Here is a 23298-nt window from a genome sequence, read left to right as displayed (position 1 = left end):
GTTGCTGAACCTAGTTTTGAGCATATTAAAAACACAGTTTGTGAACAAAAAAGTTATCAATATAAAATAATCTGATACACACACATAAAACTACCCATACAAAGGAGTCTTATAGGACATCTCCACCACCCAGTTTCAAAGGGATAGAGGATAAATCCATAATCCAAAATAGGTTAAGTTGATTGAGTGTCTAAGGAAGACATCCAACTATGTATGGTTAAAAAAAAAAGAGCCATAAATTTGCATGTTTACATAAAAAGATTCTTTAATATCTACAAATATGACTATTTATTTATTTAAAAAATGAGTAAATTCAGTGTGAATTGACATGATAATTTATAAGATAAATAGTAACAAATAAATAAATAATAAATCAATAAATAGATTATTTAACCGAAAACTAACCTTTTAATAGAGTATTGCCTTCATTTTGGCTAGTCATATCTACATAGGAGCTTCCTTCTTTTTGTACAATGGATAAAAAAGCATTTCTCATTCTGGTATTATTTTTGCCAAATACAAAAACTTCAGTAGGCCCGTAAATATTTAATGATAGAGTCAAATTTGTAGTATCATTTTTTCCTAGTACAAAGTTTTCAAGCGGGTCCATTGCAAAATAAGCTGTTAGAACAGGAACGAAAACAAGCTATAATGAACAAAAAAAAAAATTAATTAATTAAATTGCAATCAAGACCAAATTTAAGTGAACAGAAATACACAGATAATATTAAGAAATAATAATATTATTTCAAAAATTAAATGAATTCAGGTATACTTTTTTCTATCAATAATAGTTAGAAGATATATAGTATCAGTTCATAAAGTATGGAGCTGAATGAAAGAAAAAGGAGCTTTAATTCTTTATTTATTAGACATAAACTAATTAATTACATATTAACATTAATTTTCATCATTAATTATCATTATACATATATATAGTTTTATTATAAAATATACTTTAAATTATTTTAATTTAAAATATCAATCCACTACTTTTAATACATTTCTCCCAACGCTCAACAAGATTTTTATTCCTTATTCAAAGAAAGTCATACCCCATCAAAGAATCACCTAACCTTTCATGGGTAAAATGGAGATTTCCCTACTAATCCATGTGGTTGATCATGATTCAACCATTACCTGTTTCTTCTGAGAACATCATATAACACACATTCTGTCCAAGTTTAAATTAATATAAGATTATAACTTTTAATTCCTCAGATTCTGCTGATGACAACAAATTAAAGAAACACTGTACAAAACACTTTTTATTTCAAAATAAACTGAAAGACAAGACATGAACTGAAATACATGATATGAAAATGAAAGATAAACGTAAAAAGAATAATTTAATAACCATTATATTTGAGTATGTAAACAAGAGATGGTTTCTTTCTTTAATGAATAAATCAAAATCAAGAAATGTGAGTTCAGCCATTTGAACTCAATTAATTCTAATGAGCAACTAATGAATGAAATAAAAATTTAGTCAACAGGTTAAGTAAAAGAAAAGGTTAGAAATCTTACTAAGCAGTAAAATTATTTAATGCACAAAATTAATACTGGAATTGTACTCTATTAATACTTCAATGGACTAACTAGATAATCAGTTACTGGTTAGGTTAGGGAGTTGTTTTGCAGTACAACCCTTCTCTTCTCCGCCAGCTTCAGTTAATTTTATCAGTCTTCTGGACCACCATCTATAGTAGCCAATATGAAATATGGCAGAAGGGCATTTTTACCATGTTACTACACTAAGTCTAATACAGTGACATCTGGACCAATTCAGCTTTCAAATCGCTATATATATTCTCTTCTAATCACTCAAGTAATAAAAATTAATAAAGAATATTCAACTAATAAAGACATTATACCCTACACAAATCACAAATCTATACACACATTAATACATGTGGTCAAAATATTTCAAGTAACTTTCAGAAATAAAACTCAATATTCCTCAAGAACTAAAAAAAACTAAAAGATAAGTCCTTTGTTTGGGTTTCTGCTCCAATTCCAGATTCATGAAACATGTTGAAAATTAAGTATTGTTTAATTATTGAGACATGAGGTATTAGAAGTCATTATATTGATTTAACCGGTGGGTTAAAATTGGTAACAAACGAGGTTAGAGGGTTTAGTTTTTAATTAAGATATTGTGGCTGGATTGTGAATGGATGAGATTTGTTGGTTAGTGGGAAGCATATTAACTGAAGAGAACACTATACGGTATTGAGGGAGTTATTGTTTAGCTTTTGGTTTTCTGAATTAATCAAAAAAAGGACATATTAATAAGGTTTTAGATAGAACTATCCAACTCTTGATCAAATTTTTTCCTCGCAGCAAATATAATGTTGATTCACATAAAATGCCCACTTTAAATTAGAAATTCATAGAAGATCTAGCAGTATGAAATTGCTTACTAACAACATGCCTATTATAATGAACAGTTATAAATAATAAAATTAATAAATACAACATATAAAAACTTGGACACTTGGCATCCCAAGCTGCAATATTTTCATAGAAATGGAGGTAGAGAGTGTTAATGAATGGACTAAGTTTTGAGCAGGAGATACTGAATTTTAAAACTGTCCTGTGGAAGGACTTCTTCAATTGACTAAAAAGGTCTTAAGCTAAATGTGGAAGAAAATATCCATTAAACTATGGGAGAAAATTCTTAGAAAACAGTAAAAGGACACTTAGCACATCCCAATACAAGTGTATCGTATCCATAGTTTCAAGACATTTGTAACAAAATAGAAAACTTGATTTAAAGATAACACACTTGATGCAGTTACAACATACAATCGATATAAATTCCATAACTTGCTAGGTAAAAGTTACCTTTTTCAGGGAAGAATTGTAACTTATCAGAAAAAAATATGCAGGATGTAGTTCATCAGTTCTATATCTATTTCAAAGGCTTACAATACTACTGATCTCTAGAAGTTATATAATATTGTGAATGAGTAAAAATAAAAAAGAATAGAGTTAATCTAGTAAGGATGTGCATGTTCAAAACATTCGATAAAGCCTGAATCAGTAATTTTTATAGTGAAATGTTTGAGGTATATTAATGTTTATAACAGGGGACTTTTTTTGTGGTGAAACAGATATCCAGTAAGTATATTAATATTAATAATAGTGAGGACCTTTCATATGGTCATTAACCAGTCCTTATGATAATAAACAAGATAATTTCTCAGCCAAACACACCAAGGCTGACAAATAGCAAGACCAACCGGAATCTATTCAAGCAGGTATTGGAAGAAAAAATAGAACTTAAAGTACTATTATATAATAGCTACCAGCTGGATGAAGAAGAAGAGAAGTTCAACAGTAACATACAGAAAACATCATGGGACAGCACCCAACAGTCAAACAGGAAAGCACAACAAAGGAAAATCATTTCCTCATTTTAGATGTGAATGATTAATCATAAAAAAGAGTCAAGCCTGAAAGCTTGACTGAGTTTGTACTCCTGAAAATAAATGATTCTTGAACAAACTGCAATGAGCTCAAAGAGATGATAAAAAATACAAAGAACAAAAGACTTGGCAACTATGTAAGTAATCTGACTTACCCAAAAGATACTAACAATTCAATCTGGAAATGCTCTAAAGCACTGAAGATGCCAAAAATCCTACCATCACCAACCAGAATATGATACCAATTCTGGGAAAACGATGCGAAACAGAAAGCTGCCCTTTTTGCTAGTCATCTAGAGGAAACCTTCTAGTCGCTACCTCAGCAAACAATTGAAGAAAAAACAGTTAAAAGCCAAAAATTAGATAAAAGAAGTATAAAAAAAGTAACTCTCAAAGAATTGAAAGAGGAGATAAAAACCAACTCAATTTGGAAATAAGCACCACAATATGACTTGGTAACTGAGTAAATAATAAAATAAAGGACCTGCTGAACAAGGCTATAAAAAAATTATTGCATATTATAAATGCAACCTTCAGACTGAACTAAGTGCCAATCCAATCCTTTGGAACATGGCAGAGGTTATTATAATGATCTTAAAGTCTAAGATCTTCTTCCGGATAATCAGTTCGGTTTAAAGGGATATACATAGGATAGAAATACTCTACTATTGAAAAGTTACATAGAATATCTCATGTGATTGAGAAGGCTCTAGAAGAAAACAAGTTTTTCTCAGTAGTATTCTTGTATGTAGCACAGGCATTCGATCAAGTTAGGCACCAAGGTCTAGAATTCAAACTGCATAGAGATCTCCCAGATGAATTTTACCTACTACTAAAGTCATACATCTCTGATGGATATTTCAGGATAAGAAAAGAGAATGACTATTTTGTTTTCAAGAAAATAAGGGGTGGGTTTCTACAAGGTAGTGGGTATAAGTGTAGTCCCATACAGTCTCACTAAATTGAGACTTTTAATCAAAACAAGAGCTACTTGTTGGATGAGCTCAGTTGTTGCATAACAAGGTGATTTTAGAGGGTTGGAATCCCACACTACCTGTAGGTTTGGTGCTTCGGGTGTCTATTAAGATTTCCACTTTGTATAATATACAGATAAACTTAATCAGACAGAAAAATAAGATTTTGGAAATTCCTAATAGGCATTTGTTTGGGCGATGGCCTTATTTGATGTGAATCATATATAAAACAAATAAAATAAAACTGAAATAATAATACAGATAGTTACATATTTATATGATATTTTGATAATTCTAGTCCAATTTAAGCACTTACAATTAAAAGAGCTGGGAACCATCTCTTCAATGTGCGATTCATATTTTTATTAACAAGACCCAAAAATCGTTCAATATACAACATATAAATGTTACCAGTCATTGAAGCAACTAAAAATAGAAGACAGATATTAGGTAAGAATAAAAATACACTACAAATTATTACACAATAGTTTATTAATTATATTGGCTTATAGTATAATTGTATTGGGCTGCGAGAGGGAAAATGACGTAATGGCCCACTTCCTGTGGTGTAGGAAAAAAAACAATAGCTTATTATTTAAATTCATTATTTTCTAATAGTATTAAATAACACATAGGGTATTTTTGGATTCAAAAAAAGTTGAAAGTAAAAACTCAAAATTTGAAAGGGAGTTAATTTTGATGATTGATTACAAAGGTTCATAATAAAAATAAAAAACCAAAAAAGTTATAAAATAGTAATATATAAGCATGAAATGACAAGTTATTAAAAAATACATAAATAGTTAAAAAATAAAAGTCTGCTCTGAAGGCTAAGGATTTAAAGATTTTAGAGGAGTATTTTTTCCAATTTTACTGTCCAATGCTAATCTGCCACATTGAGTAATAGTAAGTTAAAATAATGTTTAAAAAGAAACATCATAAGCCATATATACACACACAATATTAAAAGTCAGCTTGGTGAGAATGATTATATGAGTTTGACATTTTTATATGGATTCAATATGAGGTACTGCATTAGAATGTATAACAATAAGTGATCCTAACTTTAAATTGCAATTAAAGAAGTGGACCACACTATTGACTCAGTTATGTAGTTCTCAGGAGACAATGGGTCCAGAATTAAGATTTTTATAATTTAATTTTTTTATAAATAAAAATAAAAGTATAACAAAAATTTATACAATTGAAAGAATGCATAATGAACCTTTTAATATCTTAAGTCATCAATTAAGCAAATAAAGAAAAAACTTACTTCCTTCATCATTTTCATCCATCATTCCATTAGACATTGATCTTGCATCTCCTGCCTCCTCCTGAACCCTATCAAACATTTTTGGATAATACTATACATCATTCAAACAGAATTACACCAATCAAAATTTTTCAATGAATAATCACTCCTGTAGTTATTACATTAATCAACTTTAAATTGAGGCTTGGATAAAAAATCAAATAAACTACTGATAATTGCTGATAAAAAAAATTTAATGTCCTTTGAACTGTATGATTTTGATTAATCTGTGTTCCGAGTTTTGTTTTTGAATATTTTTGTTTAGATCTCGAGCATGCTGTGAGATCTAGTAATATCTTCAAGTTTAATTACGTTTTAGATGCTCCAGTCTATAAAAGGCAAGAGTTTAACATTAAAAATAATATTACCACCCTTTTCTTTATTCTCAAGACATAGATAACAGGAGGAATTTTCCATTATTTTTACATTATTGAGGTATATTATAGTGGACAATGACCCGAGAGGAGTCTCATAATTACTCATTCCTTTCATAATTCCCATCCTTGTCAGGTTTAGGTAAAATTTTGCTCAAATTTAGCATTTACGTAAAAATTCATCAATTTTCCTTTGACAGATTAATGAAGAGTGTATTATTTCATGCCAGGTTTGGAAGCCCAGTAAGTTTTTCTTAGTTTCTCAGGATTGAATTTCTTTCCTGGCTAAACCAGTAGATATGCTACAGTATGGCTCAGGGCTAATTAGAGTCACCTCTGAGTCCTTTCTTGCTAGTGTATCAGCTGTTTCATTTCATTCGTGTACCGGAGTTCATATTATGGTAAGTTTACAGCCCTTTGCTAATTCCTTTAGGATATCAATGTTACTCCAGACTAACCATGACGTAATTGTATATGAATTTAAGGCCTTTAATACTGCCAGATATATGCATTACTTTTTTTAAGGATACTCCCTAGAGTAGCTATTTCTAATCTATGTATTTTAATTTAGAAGACCGTTCGGTAAGATCTCATAGCAAGGGTCCTGCATTCTCTTCCTAAACCGAACCGTCAGCATATCAGACTAGGGTACTGTTTCAAAATTTAGACCCTCCTCCTTTCCATATATGCTTGTCTGCGATTGTTAATTTGAAATTATCTCATAGTGTAATTTTCTGGGAAAATAATCACTAAATGAATTAATCTACTCTCTTCCTTTAAGCTTGTTGAGGATTTGCCTTGAGAGGTAGTACCCTTGATAGTTTTCTCATTTATAATTCCAAGTAGACAGTAGTCCGAATGCCTTTAATTTTTATTTTGATTTTAATGTATAAAGAATGTTTATTTATTAACAACACTTTCCCACCCTCACAACCAACGCCTAGATTAGTTACAACAGTCAACTACTTCATACATAATAAAATAAGAGATACATAAAAAAAAAATTTCAATTGTTAATATCTTAATTTTTGTACAGTGTTTATAGACTATTCATTCATATTAATACTTATAATTTCACATTAAAATTACTTCAGATAAACATCTTCCATCGTTGTACAGTTAATTCCAACTCTAGAAATTTCTAAATCTTCACGGGACTCCAAAAGTTTGAACAAAACTGGAAATTCTGTAACTCTAGTAAAAGGAATGCCAAATTTAATCCATTCTTCAGACTGATTAATGATAACAGTCTCAGATATACTGGAATTAACTGTCTGAATTATAGATTTGGACTTTTCTGGATTTCGGTGAGATATTGTAACATGGTACCCAGCACCTATAAAACAAAAATGGAAAAATAATTAAGAAGAAAATGGAGCATATAACAATTATATTTTACAGTATACTAAATTTTTCATTATCTTATTAAAAATGAATTTGATCAAACAAATTAATTTTAAAAGTAGACTTTATGAATTTATTTTAAATCTGTGAATTGTCTTATAAACTTTGAGAAAACAGTAATAATCCATAAATTAAAAATGTAATTATATAACAGGAGGAGTAAAGGATTTTTTTTGTATTTATTTACACTAGCTATTTGGGGCCCTGGGGTCGATGCAAATTCAGACCTCTGGGTAGATAATGAAACATATTTTTTATGTTAACCACCCCTCCCACACTTCATAAATTGATTCCTAATAAAACAATATGTTTGATTGCATTCTATTCACTCTAAACTAAAATTATCATTTATCCGATGCAGAAATATTACATTTTGATTATACAGTCTACATTTAAACTATTAATACTGTCAAATTGAGTATTAAATTGAAATAAGCATTTGAAATTAAACATAATAAAAGCACAATCTTACACCTAATCTACAGAAATCTAATAGGTGGACAGAGGCAAATCAGTAAATAATTTAAAAAATGCCACTAATTCTATATGAAGCCATGAAATTATTTTTTGGGGTGTTCTCAACATCTGCTAACTGCTATCTATGAAGGAAATTGGCAGGAACTTTGCCATTTTACAGTGACCTAATTTGACTTGTTTTTAAGAATAGTGCTTCCACTTTGCTTATGAGTAGAAGGCACTTTCATTGCAGAGAAGCATGTAAACATTCGAACAACATAATTTTTCACTCAAATCTTATAATGGGTACTGTCAATTATTTTTATGGTTATCACTGTTTTACAATGTGTTTTTATTTTTATTTCATATCAACACATAAATGCATCTTACTTTTAATTGGGTGGGGCAAAGAGGTAACAATAAGTACATATGTGCCCCATAGATACTTTTTGATGTTACTGATCAAATTAGGAATGATATAAATACAATTTCAAACTAAAATATAAGGCAAACTTCATAATTAAAAAAAAAAATGTTCCTAATATAACCTTTTTTGTACAGTAAATTTTTTTTTTTAGCAATCCGTTCTATTTTTTCCGCATTTATTTCGAAATAAAATGTTTTGAATATAATGAGAACTAAAGCCCATTTACACATTTGCACCAATTAACTGGAGAAATGAGTACTATGGAGGCCATTTAAAAAAAAATCAAGGAAAAATCAATGTCATTGGAAAATCTCTCTTCATTATGTAATCCGCATTTAATACTTTAAATTATGGGGGGGAGGGGGGGGGGGGTAGGATATAACTAAAATTAATGTTCTCCAAATAAGCATCGAAAGCCACCTATTGCATTTTTGTAACACAATTATCCCAGTATACTATTTTTTTTTTTTTTTAATTTAACTCCTTTCATCATATACATTTATAGGGACAATGCAAACCAGATTGGCTTATGATTAATTGACTATATAAATCTTCAGGGTAGTCCATCAATTAAACTTCTGATATTGAAAAAACAATATAAACTAAAATATTTAACTACTTAAATGAATCATTCCTAGATTTTTTCTGTGGAAAAATATCAATGACCTCAGAAATTCAGTTTCCTTAGCTCATCTAATTTCAACTAAAAAGATTGCCAAACTTGTTAATCGATCTTGATTCATCCTTAGCCTATAGAATGTTTATTTATAATTTTAAAAAAAGAGTGGTGTACTTTTGCTACTGTAACTGGAATAGTCAGATACTATTGAACAAGATGTACTTACATAAGCAAGCCTGGAAAATATTTTAGTCTTTTTGTATATAATATATTTTATCAGAAGTCTTTTTGGTCATTAGATTTTACAATGATGATCTAACTGAGGGACTTGGGCGAGTTTATTTGTGAAAAGTTTCAACAAACTTCTTGGCTTTATTTTGCAGGTCGTTAATTGAGATATTAGCAAGGAAGAAACGGTTTAGTACTCACAACTGCCTTCATGTCTGCAAACATGAATCCAGCTGGAATGTTGTACTGTCAATCATTGAGTAAAATACAATCACTCAAAACATGTCTGTGCTACTATGCTATTCACATCCAGTTCTTCCTTGAAAAGTTTATCATAATGCTTCTTTACTTTTCTGATTCTACTGTTAGTAAATTGGCTCATGATTACCCCTATTGTACAAATATCATTGGCCTCTTTACTTTAATAAAATTGTCCTAAACGAGGAACTTCGAAGAAGGGATTTTCCTAAGTTTCATAACTATTAATAATTAACCAACCCTAACTTAATTTGTAAGTATTTAGGTGCAAAGCTAACTTCTTGTAAAAATTTACATTGTATCAACAGCAATGCCACACACAAATGATTTGAATCTTTTCTTAAGCCCTGGAGACAAATTACATTCACTTGGCTTTTTATTTGTAAAGAATATTTTTCATAAGCCGTTCTTCCCTGGGAGGAAGATGATTGAATTCCTACTTCATATGAAATGGGAGGAAAAAAGAACGAAAATAAATATTACTGACCATATTGTTTCTTCAAAAATAAAGGTGTCCCATAACAACAAATTTCACCATGATTCATTATAGCAATTTGATCTCCTAAAGCATCAGCTTCCTCCATAAAATGTGTAGTGATTAACATCATTCGTTCACCTCTTGATTTCTAAAAAAAAGGCAATTGCAAGGAGTAAAATGATTAATATCACTGATAACAAATGAATAGAAAATACTATTTACCAACAAAATATTCCAAATTTCTCTTCTTGACTCAGGATCAAGTCCTGAAGTAGGTTCATCAAGAATGACAACCTGTAAAAGTTATTATTAAAAATAAACTTATTAAAAATAAATATATATTATAAATTATGACTGTAATAATAGATTTACATTAGCCATGTCATAATAAAGAAAATGTAAATAGTTATATGTAAGATTAGTTCTATTTAAACTATTATAGTATGATTCAGGAATTTACATTAATGACTATTAATGCACTCCAGGTTGCAAAAAAGGTATTAAGTAATCAGAGAATAGCGGTCCACCTTATAATCCAAAGATTAGAGATAAAATGTAATTGGCAGGAAGTAACTGATATGTCCAAATTAAACCTATTAAATGGATCCCTAGGTATAGGAGGAATCAAATTATTGAAGAGGGAATGGATCTTTAAAAAATTTGGCCAATGAGAAATAAGAGAAAAGGATTTCCTTGAAATATTGGAGAAAGGGAAAGGGCACATTCTCCCGTGATTTCTCAGGTTAGAAACATCCTCTCATGATCTTCCCTTCCTGAGGATGAGAAGACATCAGAAGAGCTCCCACAGAAAAGCAAATCAAGACCAGATAAACTTGGCAGTCACACAAATAATGAGTAAACTTTGTACTCATCTATATGCTACAATTACAATTACCTGAGTTTTAAAAGCACTTTATAATTAAAAGATTATTCAGATTCAAAAATATAGTTTGAATTATATACTGAAGATAATTAATCATTAACCAAATATGTTAAGAAGTAATAATAATGGCCAATATTTATGTGTAATTTAATTAAACATTGGGGATAATCAACATTTATAAAGATCATTGATAAAAAGTTATTTGAGGTAAAATAATATTTACTAATTAAAATTAGTACCTATAATGATAACCTATATATATCGAAGAGATATTTTATGAATATTAACAAAAACATTCATTGTTTGAGTTCATTTATCTAATAAAAGGACCATATTATGTATGATCGTATGTTATATTTCTGTCTCATTATCAGGTAAATAAGATAATATCATTTTAATTATTAAGCCTACTCGAGTAAGAGTATGTTTATTAAAGTAAATAATTTCATAATTTAACTCTTACCCTTACTTCATCAATTAACACTAGTTAATTATTTAGTCAGATTTATAATTTAGTTAAATACTACATAATTAAGAGATAAGAGGTTACAGTAATTATATATGAGTGTGCTTTAAATGTATTTGAAACGATCACTATACTTTAAGAGTAGTTCATATGCACAATTTATAAATAAATATTTATCTAAATTTAAAAAAAAAATATGAATGTAACAATATTTAAAACATTACCTAAGTAAAATAAGTAGGTAAGTAATAAGATACACCACACAATCAACATTTTCAGAAATTTAGAAATGCATAAAAATAGATTTACCAACCAAAAACTAAAATTAAAACTAATGTAACTATAACATGACATAAAACTATAGCAAAACAATAATTCATTCAAACCATAAAAAATGCCATGTTATTCATGTTCATACATAATTAAATTTTAAGAATAAGGAAGATAATTAATATAACCATATAAGATAACATTTAAAATAATAAAACATTACAGCTTTAATTTAAAATGTTTGCATTGATACTGTCTTTCCAAATGGTTTCAATAATTCAATTTTAAAATGTTTTCAAAATTTTTATATTATAATTTTTCACCTTAGGTTTACCAGTCATTGCTAATGCGATACATAGTTTTCGCTGCATTCCACCAGAAAGATTTGACGATACCTCATCCCTTTTTTCTGACAAACCAACTTCCTTCAAAATGACCACCGCTTGTTCGTTAGCTTCTTTTTTGGAAAGTCCTTTAAGCTAAAATTAGAACATACATATTTAATGGATAAACAAGGTTACTTCTATTATTATTATTAGTAGCAGTAGTAGTAGTAGGGTATCATATTGGCCCAATACTAAGGTACAGATGTGGGAACACCAATTTAAAGTAATATTTTTTTTTGTGATAGTAGGTAAACAAATATGAGAATATTAAGGCTTGCCGTTTTTTAAGTGAAAGATTCTTTGAAGAATTGTTGATAGTTAATCAATAGTGGAGTGATCAGTATGTATTTAAATTCTTATAAATATTCATTTAGTCTTATATAAATAAATCACAATAGTCATCATTGCCGTATAATAATATTAAAAAATACTAATTTCATATTTAAAATTAGGAGAAACTATTTACACAAAACATTATTGTTAACTTAAATCAACAAGGAGATAAGATTAATTTATATAATTTGAAATTACAGAAAATAATAATTTTAAGAGTACCAGATGGCGAGGCAATAGCCCCAAATGGTGTAATGGATGAATAAAATAAAAGAAGATGAAGTTATCATGGATGAACTATTTACCTCGTCTCATTAGATAAGTGTACAACTCTTCCAGACAAATGAACCTAAATTATTAAGATAATGAGTAATATTTTTTTCCATTTTATACATAAAAAAATCAATTGGTATGAGAATAATATGAAATGACTAACAAAGAAAAAAAGAACCGGGATAAAATATCTGGTACGAAAAAAAATTGATATTCTATTGTTTTGTTTTTTATCCACAAAACTCTAAAATATGCATTTTCATAGAGATTGGAAAATAATTTTTTTTTTGTTAAATACTTTCACCTTGATTTTTTTTTCCGACAAAGTACAAAAATTGCAATAACCTAAACATGACTTCACCAATCCACACAAAACTTGGAAGCAGTTCAGTGCCTTATAAACTACAAGAGATGCTAAAAAAAGCAGACATAAAATAAAATGGTTCGAGTTCATCTTTATTTAAAACTTTTTCTCCCTAGTAGAGGCATATAATCTAAAAGGTATTGACACAGATTGGAAAAGCAGAAATTCAGTTTTACAAAAGTTGTAGTAATGTTAGATTTGGATAAAATTCAGAATTATGAATGGTTATGTGAACACCGAAGAAAGGCACAGAAAAATTTAAAATTTTATTTTTATGAAAAATCATAATTTAGGATTTTAAAGGACGCTAAAAACAAATCTGACTTGCTTTTTTGTGGCAAACATTTTTTTTTCCTACTTTACAACAAGAGTCTTTTGGTATTTGTAATTTTTTTAAATACATTTCAACTTATTTAATATTCTTTTTTTATATAACAAAAAATAACAAATTAATCGGAATATTTATAACCTTTAAATCCACACAAAGTAAAGGTAGAAAAAAATTGCCAATCTTAAAAAAATAATTTATTTTTCCAGCTCTTAAGATCCATTGCATTATTTGCTGGAGTACCTATTAGATGTGAATTTATACACTATTTACTCGTTCATAAATAGAGGTATGTAAGTAACCCTACCTATTTTTCATTTTTGAAACTAAAGCTAAATTTAAAAATAAAATATTTGAGGAAAATCAGTAAATAATTAAATAACTTACCATTCCAAAAAATATGAGTTGCTGAATGACCGAAAGATCTAAATGCAGTAAATTATGCTGTGGGCAAAGCCCTAAATCTTTACGAAATGTTTTTAAATCAGTAAAAATATTGTATCCTCGATACACAGCTGATCCTGAAGATGGTGACAACATTCCTAAAATTTTAAATTACAATATAATAATATAAATAAAAGTAATCTATATAAACTCTTATACAGGATTCATTTAAACATACCAAGGAACTTTTTAAGAAATAAAACAAAATATAATTGTTTTGGACATTGAAGTTTCATATAAAAAAAATTAATATTAAGATTAATTAACCTAAGAAAACTGACTTTATTATTCTGCATATGCTTTTATGGTTTTATTATATTGCATTAGGCCTATTGAGAGGGATAGTATGATTGGTTGTGACAGCCTGCTACCGGTATAGCTTGATGAGCCCTGTAACTATTATTGGCTGTGGGTGGGACTTATAGATCAGGTGCAATATGCTGGATAGATTCTGTTGCTGTTCTATACAAGTGGCACAATTCATTTATGACTTCACCACATATACAGTGCACATAGGCTTTGTAGTGATCACTTGGTCCTAAATGGCAAAAATAAATCCTTCAATTTCAGAAAATTAAGTACGTCATCACAGCCACATTAAAGAAAATCCTTATACATTTCGACTACTAAAAAAATTGTAAAATTTTCCATGTAAGTTTTAAATTTCAACGTTTCAAACAGGAGTTCTTGATTTAAAGCAGACAGATAGTTTATACTTCATAGATTTTTAAATTTCTCATTTTTAACATATGAGGGTCCCTTTATATGTTTTCAGGATGCAGAAAATAAAATTTCCATCGATTTTAAGATCATGCGCTTGCATATAGATTTATTTTAAATTTTCGGATTTCTTTGATATTAACCCTTCAATACTTAAAATATCCAAAGTAAATATATTTTAATCTCCCATTTGTTTCTAGCTATGTTAATTCTAAATACCCAAAATGATGAATTTTGTATAAAAACTATTTTTTTTTTTAATTCTGCATTGGCGTCACCAGTAGATGCTACAAGATTTTGTAATGTGGATCATGGCTATAATTTAAAATACATTTTCTAAAAACACATTTATTTAGTAACAATGCATACTCAATGAAAATAAAATGTGAATTTAGTGTTTGTACTTAGTGTTGTACTTTTTTTGGGGGGGGATTAGAGTAAAACAAAATATAATTCATTAAAGTCGCTGAAACCTCAGAATGCCTTCAATAAATTATTATAACAAGTAACGTTTTAGCAACAGACCAAATCTTATTTATTTTAAGATTAAACAATAGTTCGAAGGAACTACCTTAAGTTACATTGAAGTAGTTAAAGACATCCACTTATTTAATATACACTCTCAAATTTGTATCACCTATAATAATACTAATTGATATCGTAGTAATTGAACACTAATGTATTAATTAAATAATACATTTAATAAATCGATAGAATTTTCATTTTCAGCTTCTCCAAAAATATAGAAAGGGATCCTAATATGTTAGAAAACTGAAAAGTTAATATAAATCGATACAAGAGCACACACCTTAAACTCTATAGTATTTTTAATTTTTGCACGTTTCAAAACATATAGAAGACCCCTAAAATGTTAAAATAAATCATCATGGGAGCCCAAAATCTTGAAATAAATAGCATTTCTAATTTCTGTACCTCTGAAAACATTTTCAAAGACATCTGAGGGTCTTTGAAGATGAACAAACTAGGAAAACGATTAGAGTGCAAAGTATTAATCATTAGATGTTTAAAAAATAGTAACACAATATTTTATTGAAAACAATATGCAACAAGTAAATAAGTTTCCATTGTGATTGTTGGTACAGTACAGGTTATATTAGGTAGGCAAATCTGACATGTGGACATGAGGATGAGAACCCCTGATCTAGCTCCGTCGTCAAAAGAATGTTTCTACTGAAGACCTCCCTTTTTTTTTTTTTTCCGGCTAAGAAGCACTGCGGCCACAGGGAGCCTATTGTACGCCGTCCCTCCTCTACTCAAAAGAGGCCAATTGCCTTCGCAAATTTGGATACTGTATAAGGATCCACTGTCTCGCAAAGTTTGGGATCCAAGATACGATCCTAACCAAAGATGAGGAATCGTGTTTTTGTCACATTACATCTACAAATGATGCGGTAAGCAGTCTCTTCGACCTTCCTGGAGATAGGGGACTCTATCAGTCTCATTTTATAGAGATGCTTATTTAGCTGACAGTGTCCCGTGTATAGACCTGCCACCCATTTTAAGATACTCCTGTCCATATTAAGAAGGCAGTTACTTCTTTTCGGGCAGGGTCCTTTGAGGAACATTTTTGATTGTTCCATCCTTCTGGTATTTCTCCAGAGTAACCCAGCCTTGCTTTCAGCAATCTTTTTGATATGCCTCTTCGCATGGCTGAGACTTATTCCACATATGGGGTCAGGTGTGAGAGGAACATACTCAGATCCTTTCCTTGCTAGGTAGTCCACTTGCTCATTTCCTTTAATGCCTTCATGTCGAGGCACCCATTCCACCCGCACCTTGTTAGCCAAGGAGAGAGAGTTCAGGTTAGCCTTACACTCCTCCACCAAACTGAAGACCCTTAATATTTCATGAAGATTTTGAAAATTATTCTCATTCATTCTTAGTATTGTCCATAAAAAAGGAAACCATGGTTTTTGTACCAAAGTGATAATCAATACCTGATTAATTTAACAAAACACTCAAAAAATTAATCACAAAACGAAAACAAAGTAGGCTCAAACAGGATCTTGGAAAATTCTTCTATTAATAGATATTTTTTCATTGGATAACAGTTCTTGATTCCCAAACATACTCAATACCTCTTTCCACAGCTTTTTAATCCTTTGCACCCAGTTGTCCCCTCCGAGGGGACATGAAAGTTTATTAGGGATTACAAAGAATAAACTTATTCTACCGCAATTTTTTATGAAACACATTTTCCTGTACACACATTTTTCTAATAAATGGCACAAAAACAGATCAAAATTTGATAAAAATATCAAGATGAATGATAAATAAATCAACATGCAAAGTTCACTATAGACTATACACTTCTTTAATTGTTTGAGCAATATGTAGAACTAGTGGAACAAAGATACATGAGTATGGTTCAATGATATAGGGAAACTTGATAAGATAATAAAGAAATCAGAAAACTGAGAAAAGAAATTTACAAGAACTCTCATCATATTGAATCATCAAATAGTAAAGAACTCTGCAGTAATAAGACAGAGTTGTGAATTCGTAATCAAATCAATCTGCTATGCATATTGGGAATTGCTTAAGAATTTACCATACTGTAGAAAATTATAAGAAATACATTTTTTTTTTTTAAATATGTTTTCTTCAATGAACACAAATACATATAAACCTAATTTCATTACAATATCTTACTTTGTTCTAAAGTAGTACATATGATTACATTATGATTCTAGGGTGTACGTTCTTGCTAAAAAGTGGCATAGAGTAGCTGGAAGATAACGTAATGTCAGACCTGTGCAGAGTGCAAAGTTAAGGAGCCAAACAAATCTATAATGGTTTTGCTTATCTTATGTATTATTTGTTTATTATAATCAAACTATCCAGAAGCCAATCATGCTTCACTAAATCAAACCCTTTCAGGTTGTTTAACCATGATTGTGTTTAACTTGGAAAATAATGGAGCTGTAAATGATAAGAAATTCATTACGACAGTTGGAATTATTCTATCAGTAGGGATGAGATTTTTATGTTGCACATATTTTTTTCTGCAACTTTTATGAATATGTTTATGCTTTCTTCGAAAATATAGAGATATTTTTACCAATTTTATTTTACATATTCCAAAATATTTCACTATTGTTTCATTTTATTTACATATTTTCCTTATAAAGAAATATTTTAGTCCATATTTCCCTTTTCACTTGTACTTTTTTTTTTTTTTTATCTATATGAAATTTTTCTTAAATTAGAAAAAAAAATCAATTCATAGATAAACATTAGAACACAGATATTTCACAATTATTTTCCATGAAGCCTTAAATGACCTGTAAAAATATAAAAATTAACAATTTTAATGAAAGTCTGAGCTAATTTACTTTTCTATGAGTTCAATGGTTTCTTTTAACTTGCAAATTTTTGTATAAATAAAATATGTTTTTCTTTATATTCCAAATATTTCTGGAATCAAATAGTAATAAAGCTAAAATTAAAAATACACCTAATATCAGTATATTGAAGGTTGATCTAATAAATCAATTCATTCTAAATTTGATTTAATCGATTATTCATGAATCCATTAAATCGATGTATGTAAAACAAAGTCAATTTATTTAAAATTAAATAAAAAAGAAATAGATGTTTAACATTTGTTTATTATTTTTATTTCAAAAAGAAAATTAATTATTATTATTAAATGAATAAAATAAATTTTATTCAAAGTCAAGAAAGAAGAATTACGATAAAACTTTTAAAAAGTAGAAAAAAAATATATTTTAAACAATTAAAACATTTATCAAGTGTTCTGGCTAACACTTGTATTCGATAAAGGTACTAATTATTTATTTGACTGAATACAAAGCTATAGTCATCATTAATCATTTGTTACATCATATATATTATCTCCAGTAATTATTTATTTTGTCTTCCTCACTCTGTTAGACTTGAATAGCTCACATCTATATTCATTGTCAAACCATACTGGCATCAGGTGTATTTATTTCCATTGCAATTGGGAATTAGGTGAGGTTTTATAACTTATCAATAGTGGGAGCCCCCAGGTAAAACAAGTTGTTTAATTTTTTTCTCTTCTTTTTTTTTTTTTAATTCTGGCTTTAGCTAAATTATACTACAAATAAATGCAAAAAATAGATGAGTAGAGCAATATATAAATAAGGGAAAGTAATATTACATGGAACTGTATTATTTTTACAGTTAGTGTTATTAATTCTTTGTTACTCAATATCATGATACTGAAATGTTCATTTTAAAAATAAAAAATAAAACTTGAATAGCTATTGCATACCTGATAACATTGAAAGGGTAGTTGTTTTTCCAGCCCCATTATGTCCTAACAGAACAGTGATCTGCCCAACATATACATCTAATGAAAAGTTTTTAACTGATGTAAAATGACCAAATTTTTTTCTAAGATTAACAATTTTTATTCCAACTTCAACACGATCAGGAACACTTTCATACAAGCCTCTTCTTAAATTTGTTTCATTTTCATCATTATTTGAATTCATTGGTGATACTTTGAACAATGATAAACATTTGTTCTAAAAAAAAAAAAAAAAACCTTTACTCACAAACAATTTAACAGATATATTTTTTTAATAAATAATAATTATATAAATCTACTTAAAAAGAGTGTAACAAAAATAATTTAATACTTTGAGTAATGGTTCGGGAGTATACAGAGGATTTGAAATGAAATATTTCAAAAATAAAAGTAGAAAATTGTATGATAATAGTGTGGTAGAGGAAGGAACCTACAAAATATTATCTGCAGAAGGAAGAGTAAAGTCATTTCAATTTAGCATAGAAACTAGTTACACAAGTGAATAGTTTTTTTTAACAAATGTGGTTAAGATATAAGCTCGTTTTAAATATTTTGAATTAATAATAATTTTGGGAAATTTAAACAAGTGCAAACCTTTATGCAGGCAGAAAGAGCCTTATCTACAAACAAGATTTGAGGAGATTAAGTGGCTGTCAGGATTGCCAAGAGTAGTAGCAGTAGTAGTAGTAGTAGCCAAGGAACCATAGACTAAGATATCCAAGACATGAGGTCCAACAATTCACCAGGCAGCAGAGAAAAGCTTTGCCAAATAGTTAATATGGCTATTACTCCATGAAAAAGAACAAGAGGCTAACCTAAACTTCAGTGGAAAGATCTGATAAAGAAGGATACTACCAGTCACTGAATACTGAACTGGTAGTTTAGTTTGCCACAGATTGAAGAAGGCAAATTTGCATTTGAATCAAATAAAACCATGACATAATGGATTAATAAATTGATATATTCATTGGTGAAATGTTAATACAAAATATATAATTTTATTCTATTACCACATAATTCAGAAAAACAATATTAATTCTTATCCTAACAATGTTATTCCATAATGTATGAAATTGTTGACTGAAGACAATTAATAACCTGATGGTGGTCAGGAATGGTCAAACTAAAACTTTGTTATAGTGTAATTTTAACGAAATTGTTCTGAACAGAAAAAGAAACAAGGGGAATAACTTCAGGAAGTAAACGATTAAATATTAATGAAAATAAAATTAGCTTACAGGTAGTATGAAATAAAAAGGTTTGGCACTGCCATAAGGCCCAGGTTTAACATTCAGCATATAAATATACAATAGCATATTTAATACAGAACCAGTAATCATTAACAAAAAGACAACGATAAGTGGCAAATCAGAGTCTGTAGCACCTGAAGAAAAAATCTCACTGAAGGTTATACCTCCATCTGCAAAAAAACAATATGTATACTTATTAGATATATTTCTGACATTAAAAAAAAAAATTAAATAAGCTAGGATAACTATAATTACTTCAATTTATAAAAATACAGTCAGTAAAAAGTAATATTAAAAAAATAAGAAATTTTAAATTTTATATTTATACATTATAATAAATATACAAAAATAATAACTAATAGCACAAAGAAAAGTTTACATACTGCATATACTATATAAAATGCCAGAAATTTAAAACAGTTAATGATAAAAATCAGAAGTTTAAGACTTTAATTTGTATTTACCTAACATATACTTTAATTGATTAATCATCATAATACAAATTTCTAAATTAATTGGAAATTTCTAAATACAACACTTACGATGATAAAATATTTATTTATTAAAGGTCTATAAATAAGATACTGAAATCACCAAAATCCTTAAACACTGACAATAATAAGTAAGAAAATAAAAGCAAATTTTTAGATTAATTAGAAGTTTGAAGATACTTACTGGATTTCAATTGACTTGATATTAGACTAATGTGAACCAAACAGAATGGTGCAAACAAATCGCCAAAGATTAGAGTAATCCCTGAGAATGAAGCTTTTATAAACCCATTTAAAATCCATAAAGAGAAATAAGTAAATGTTGAAGTAACAACCAGTTGGCGGAAAATTGCTGAAACAATTTAAAAATCATAAATTAAAAATTATATCTCTGATTATAGTCATTGAAACCTAAATGTGCGTACTTGTAAACTAATATGTCAGGTTATCAATAGAGCCCAAATTAAAAATAATTTTTAAAAGTAATAGAATAAATAAACTGAAGGTGAATATTTTCCAAATAAATTAGAATTCTTTCACAATTTACATAAAAATATATGTCTAAAACATATTATATAATGGTTAACTTACAAAAGAATCAACAAAACCAGACTAAATAAATTTAAAAAACCATAACTAGTAAGTTTTTTTTAATTAAGATTTGTCCTCATTAACATATAAATATCAAGTATTTAAGATAAATACGAGGGCAGTCCAGAAAGTAACAGACGTTTTAGCCTATCAGGGAATGGGTGGGGGTAGAGCCACCATCTTGGTGTCCGAACATTCCTACATTCCGTACGCATCCATTCGTAGCGTGAGGATTGTGCATTTGTCACTTTGCTCTCTATGAGTCGTCAAAATGTGCCCTACAATAGAAAATCCCGCCACTTGTGAAGTGCAGTCCGTTATTCAGTCTTTGTTGGCTCGAAACAACAGGCCAAAGAATTTATTGTCAGCTTTTTGATGTCTATGGCCAGGAGAAAATGAGTGAAAGCCGAGTGAGGCAATGGTGGATTGATTTTAAATATGGCCGTACCAGTGTTCACGATGAGGACCGCAGTGGTAGGCCTAGCCTTGTAACTAATGACCTGGCTATGCAAATCAATGACAAAATTCGTGAAAACCGTTGTTTCACAATTACAGAACTGTCAGAACATTTTCCCCAAATTTCACGTAGTTTGGTGCTTCAAATAGTGGTGGAGAAGCTTGGTTACCACAAATTTTGTGCTCAGTGGGTTCTGCAAATCCCAACAGAAGACCATAAGAAACAGAGACTGGCTGCAGCACTGACCTTTCTCCAAGAATACAGCACAAATGATAATGCAGTTCTGGATCGTATCGTAACCGGGGACGAGACTTGGGTAAAACATGTCAACTTTTAAACAAAACAGCAGTCGATGGAATGGACTTGAATGAAATGATTGATGGAATGATTCTCCCAAGAAACCACGAAAGTGTTTGCAAATGCTGTCAGAAAAAAAGGTCATGGCTATTGTGTTTTGGGACTCCAAGGGAGAGCTTCTTGTTGATTTTTTGGAACGGGGAGCAACAATCAACTCAGAAAGGTATTGTGGAACACTAAGAAAGTTACAGTGCGCCATAATAAGCGTAGGGGAAAACTTAATACTGAGGTGTTGTTTTTTCACGACAACACACGGCCAATCGTACCCAGGCACTCTTGGATGGTTTTAGATAGGAGGTGTTTGACTATCCACCATACAGTCCGGATTTGATGCTGAGCGATTATCACCTCTTCCCAGCGATGAAAAAATAGCTCAGAAAACAACGCTTTTATACTGACGCCGAACTACATGCCAATGTAAACCAGTGTTTGAACTCGCAGGCGGCAGATTTCTACAGAGAGGGTATTGAAAAACTTGTGCCACGGTATGATAAATGTCTCAATCTGAATGGAGATTATGTAGAAAAATAGCTTAAGAGTGTAACTTTCAAATGTATATAATAAACTTTGAGTTTTTCAATTTGTGAATTGTTTATTTCAAAATGTCTGTTACTTTCTGGAAACCCCTCGTATAACATTTATACCCCGCCTTGCATGGCCCCTCTTAACACAAATTTACTATGACACAATTTTTTTTTTTTAAACATTTATAGTACATCGCATAGGTACATTTTAAATATGTTTTTAAATGAGAAATCCTGAAAAAGCAATGCAAATTTTAAAAAACCTATTGTGGTCTTAAGGAGGATAAAAGCTTGAATGTATGGCAAAACCTCGGTGAATGAGAAACTCATGTTTAGTAAGGTATGTCTTTATTATAAATTTTGGAATAATAAGATATGCAATGCTTTCTGAATAAATTGTCTCAAATTATTAATAAATTGTCTTCCAAATTTTATGGATTTGAAACTAAATTAACTTAATTTAAACCTAATATTTATTTTGGAAGATTATTGATTGACCGTGTGTAAAGATGAAAGGAATATGGTCCGGGTGCGGTCAAAAAAGAACAAAAAAATAGTAATGGAAGATTATTGATTGACCGTGTGTAAAGATGAAAGGAATATGGTCCGGGTGTGGTCAAAAAAACTCAAATAGTAGAATATACTATTTTATTGAGCTAACGTTTCGCCCCGCGTTGCAGGGCTTCTTTAGGGCTAAAAAAGATACAAACACATAGTTACAAAAGGAAAACAAAAACATAAGTGTAAAATAACAGGGGTATAAAATGTAAAAAAGTAAGATATAATAAGAAAAATTAATAACTCTTATTATATCCCGACACAATAACTCTTATGATATCCGTAATTCCTTCCACCTTAAAGAACTATTACAATCCTTCA

General features: G+C 29.4%; 1 protein-coding gene across 1 annotated transcript in view; it reads right to left on the bottom strand.

Annotated features, from left to right (window-relative positions):
• The window catches only part of LOC106679644 (phospholipid-transporting ATPase ABCA3), a gene marked incomplete at its 5' end in the record, with an annotated part of 59876 nt that overhangs the window by 14044 nt on the left and 22534 nt on the right, over positions 1 to 23298 (bottom strand). The window contains 11 exon segments of the mRNA XM_014418906.3: positions 406 to 646; positions 4722 to 4831; positions 5679 to 5746; positions 7181 to 7427; positions 9971 to 10109; positions 10184 to 10255; positions 11904 to 12059; positions 13652 to 13806; positions 18711 to 18966; positions 19988 to 20169; positions 20675 to 20842. Of these exon segments, the coding sequence (XP_014274392.1) occupies positions 406 to 646; positions 4722 to 4831; positions 5679 to 5746; positions 7181 to 7427; positions 9971 to 10109; positions 10184 to 10255; positions 11904 to 12059; positions 13652 to 13806; positions 18711 to 18966; positions 19988 to 20169; positions 20675 to 20842 (1794 nt within the window).

The sequence above is a fragment of the Halyomorpha halys genome, unplaced genomic scaffold, assembly GCF_000696795.3.
Source record: "Halyomorpha halys isolate HHAL.00 unplaced genomic scaffold, Hhal_1.1 Scaffold213.1, whole genome shotgun sequence".
NCBI classification, from domain to species: Eukaryota; Metazoa; Arthropoda; class Insecta; order Hemiptera; family Pentatomidae; genus Halyomorpha; species Halyomorpha halys.
Note: the sequence above shows the minus strand (reverse complement) of the source record. Positions and strands in the feature narration are given on the sequence as shown.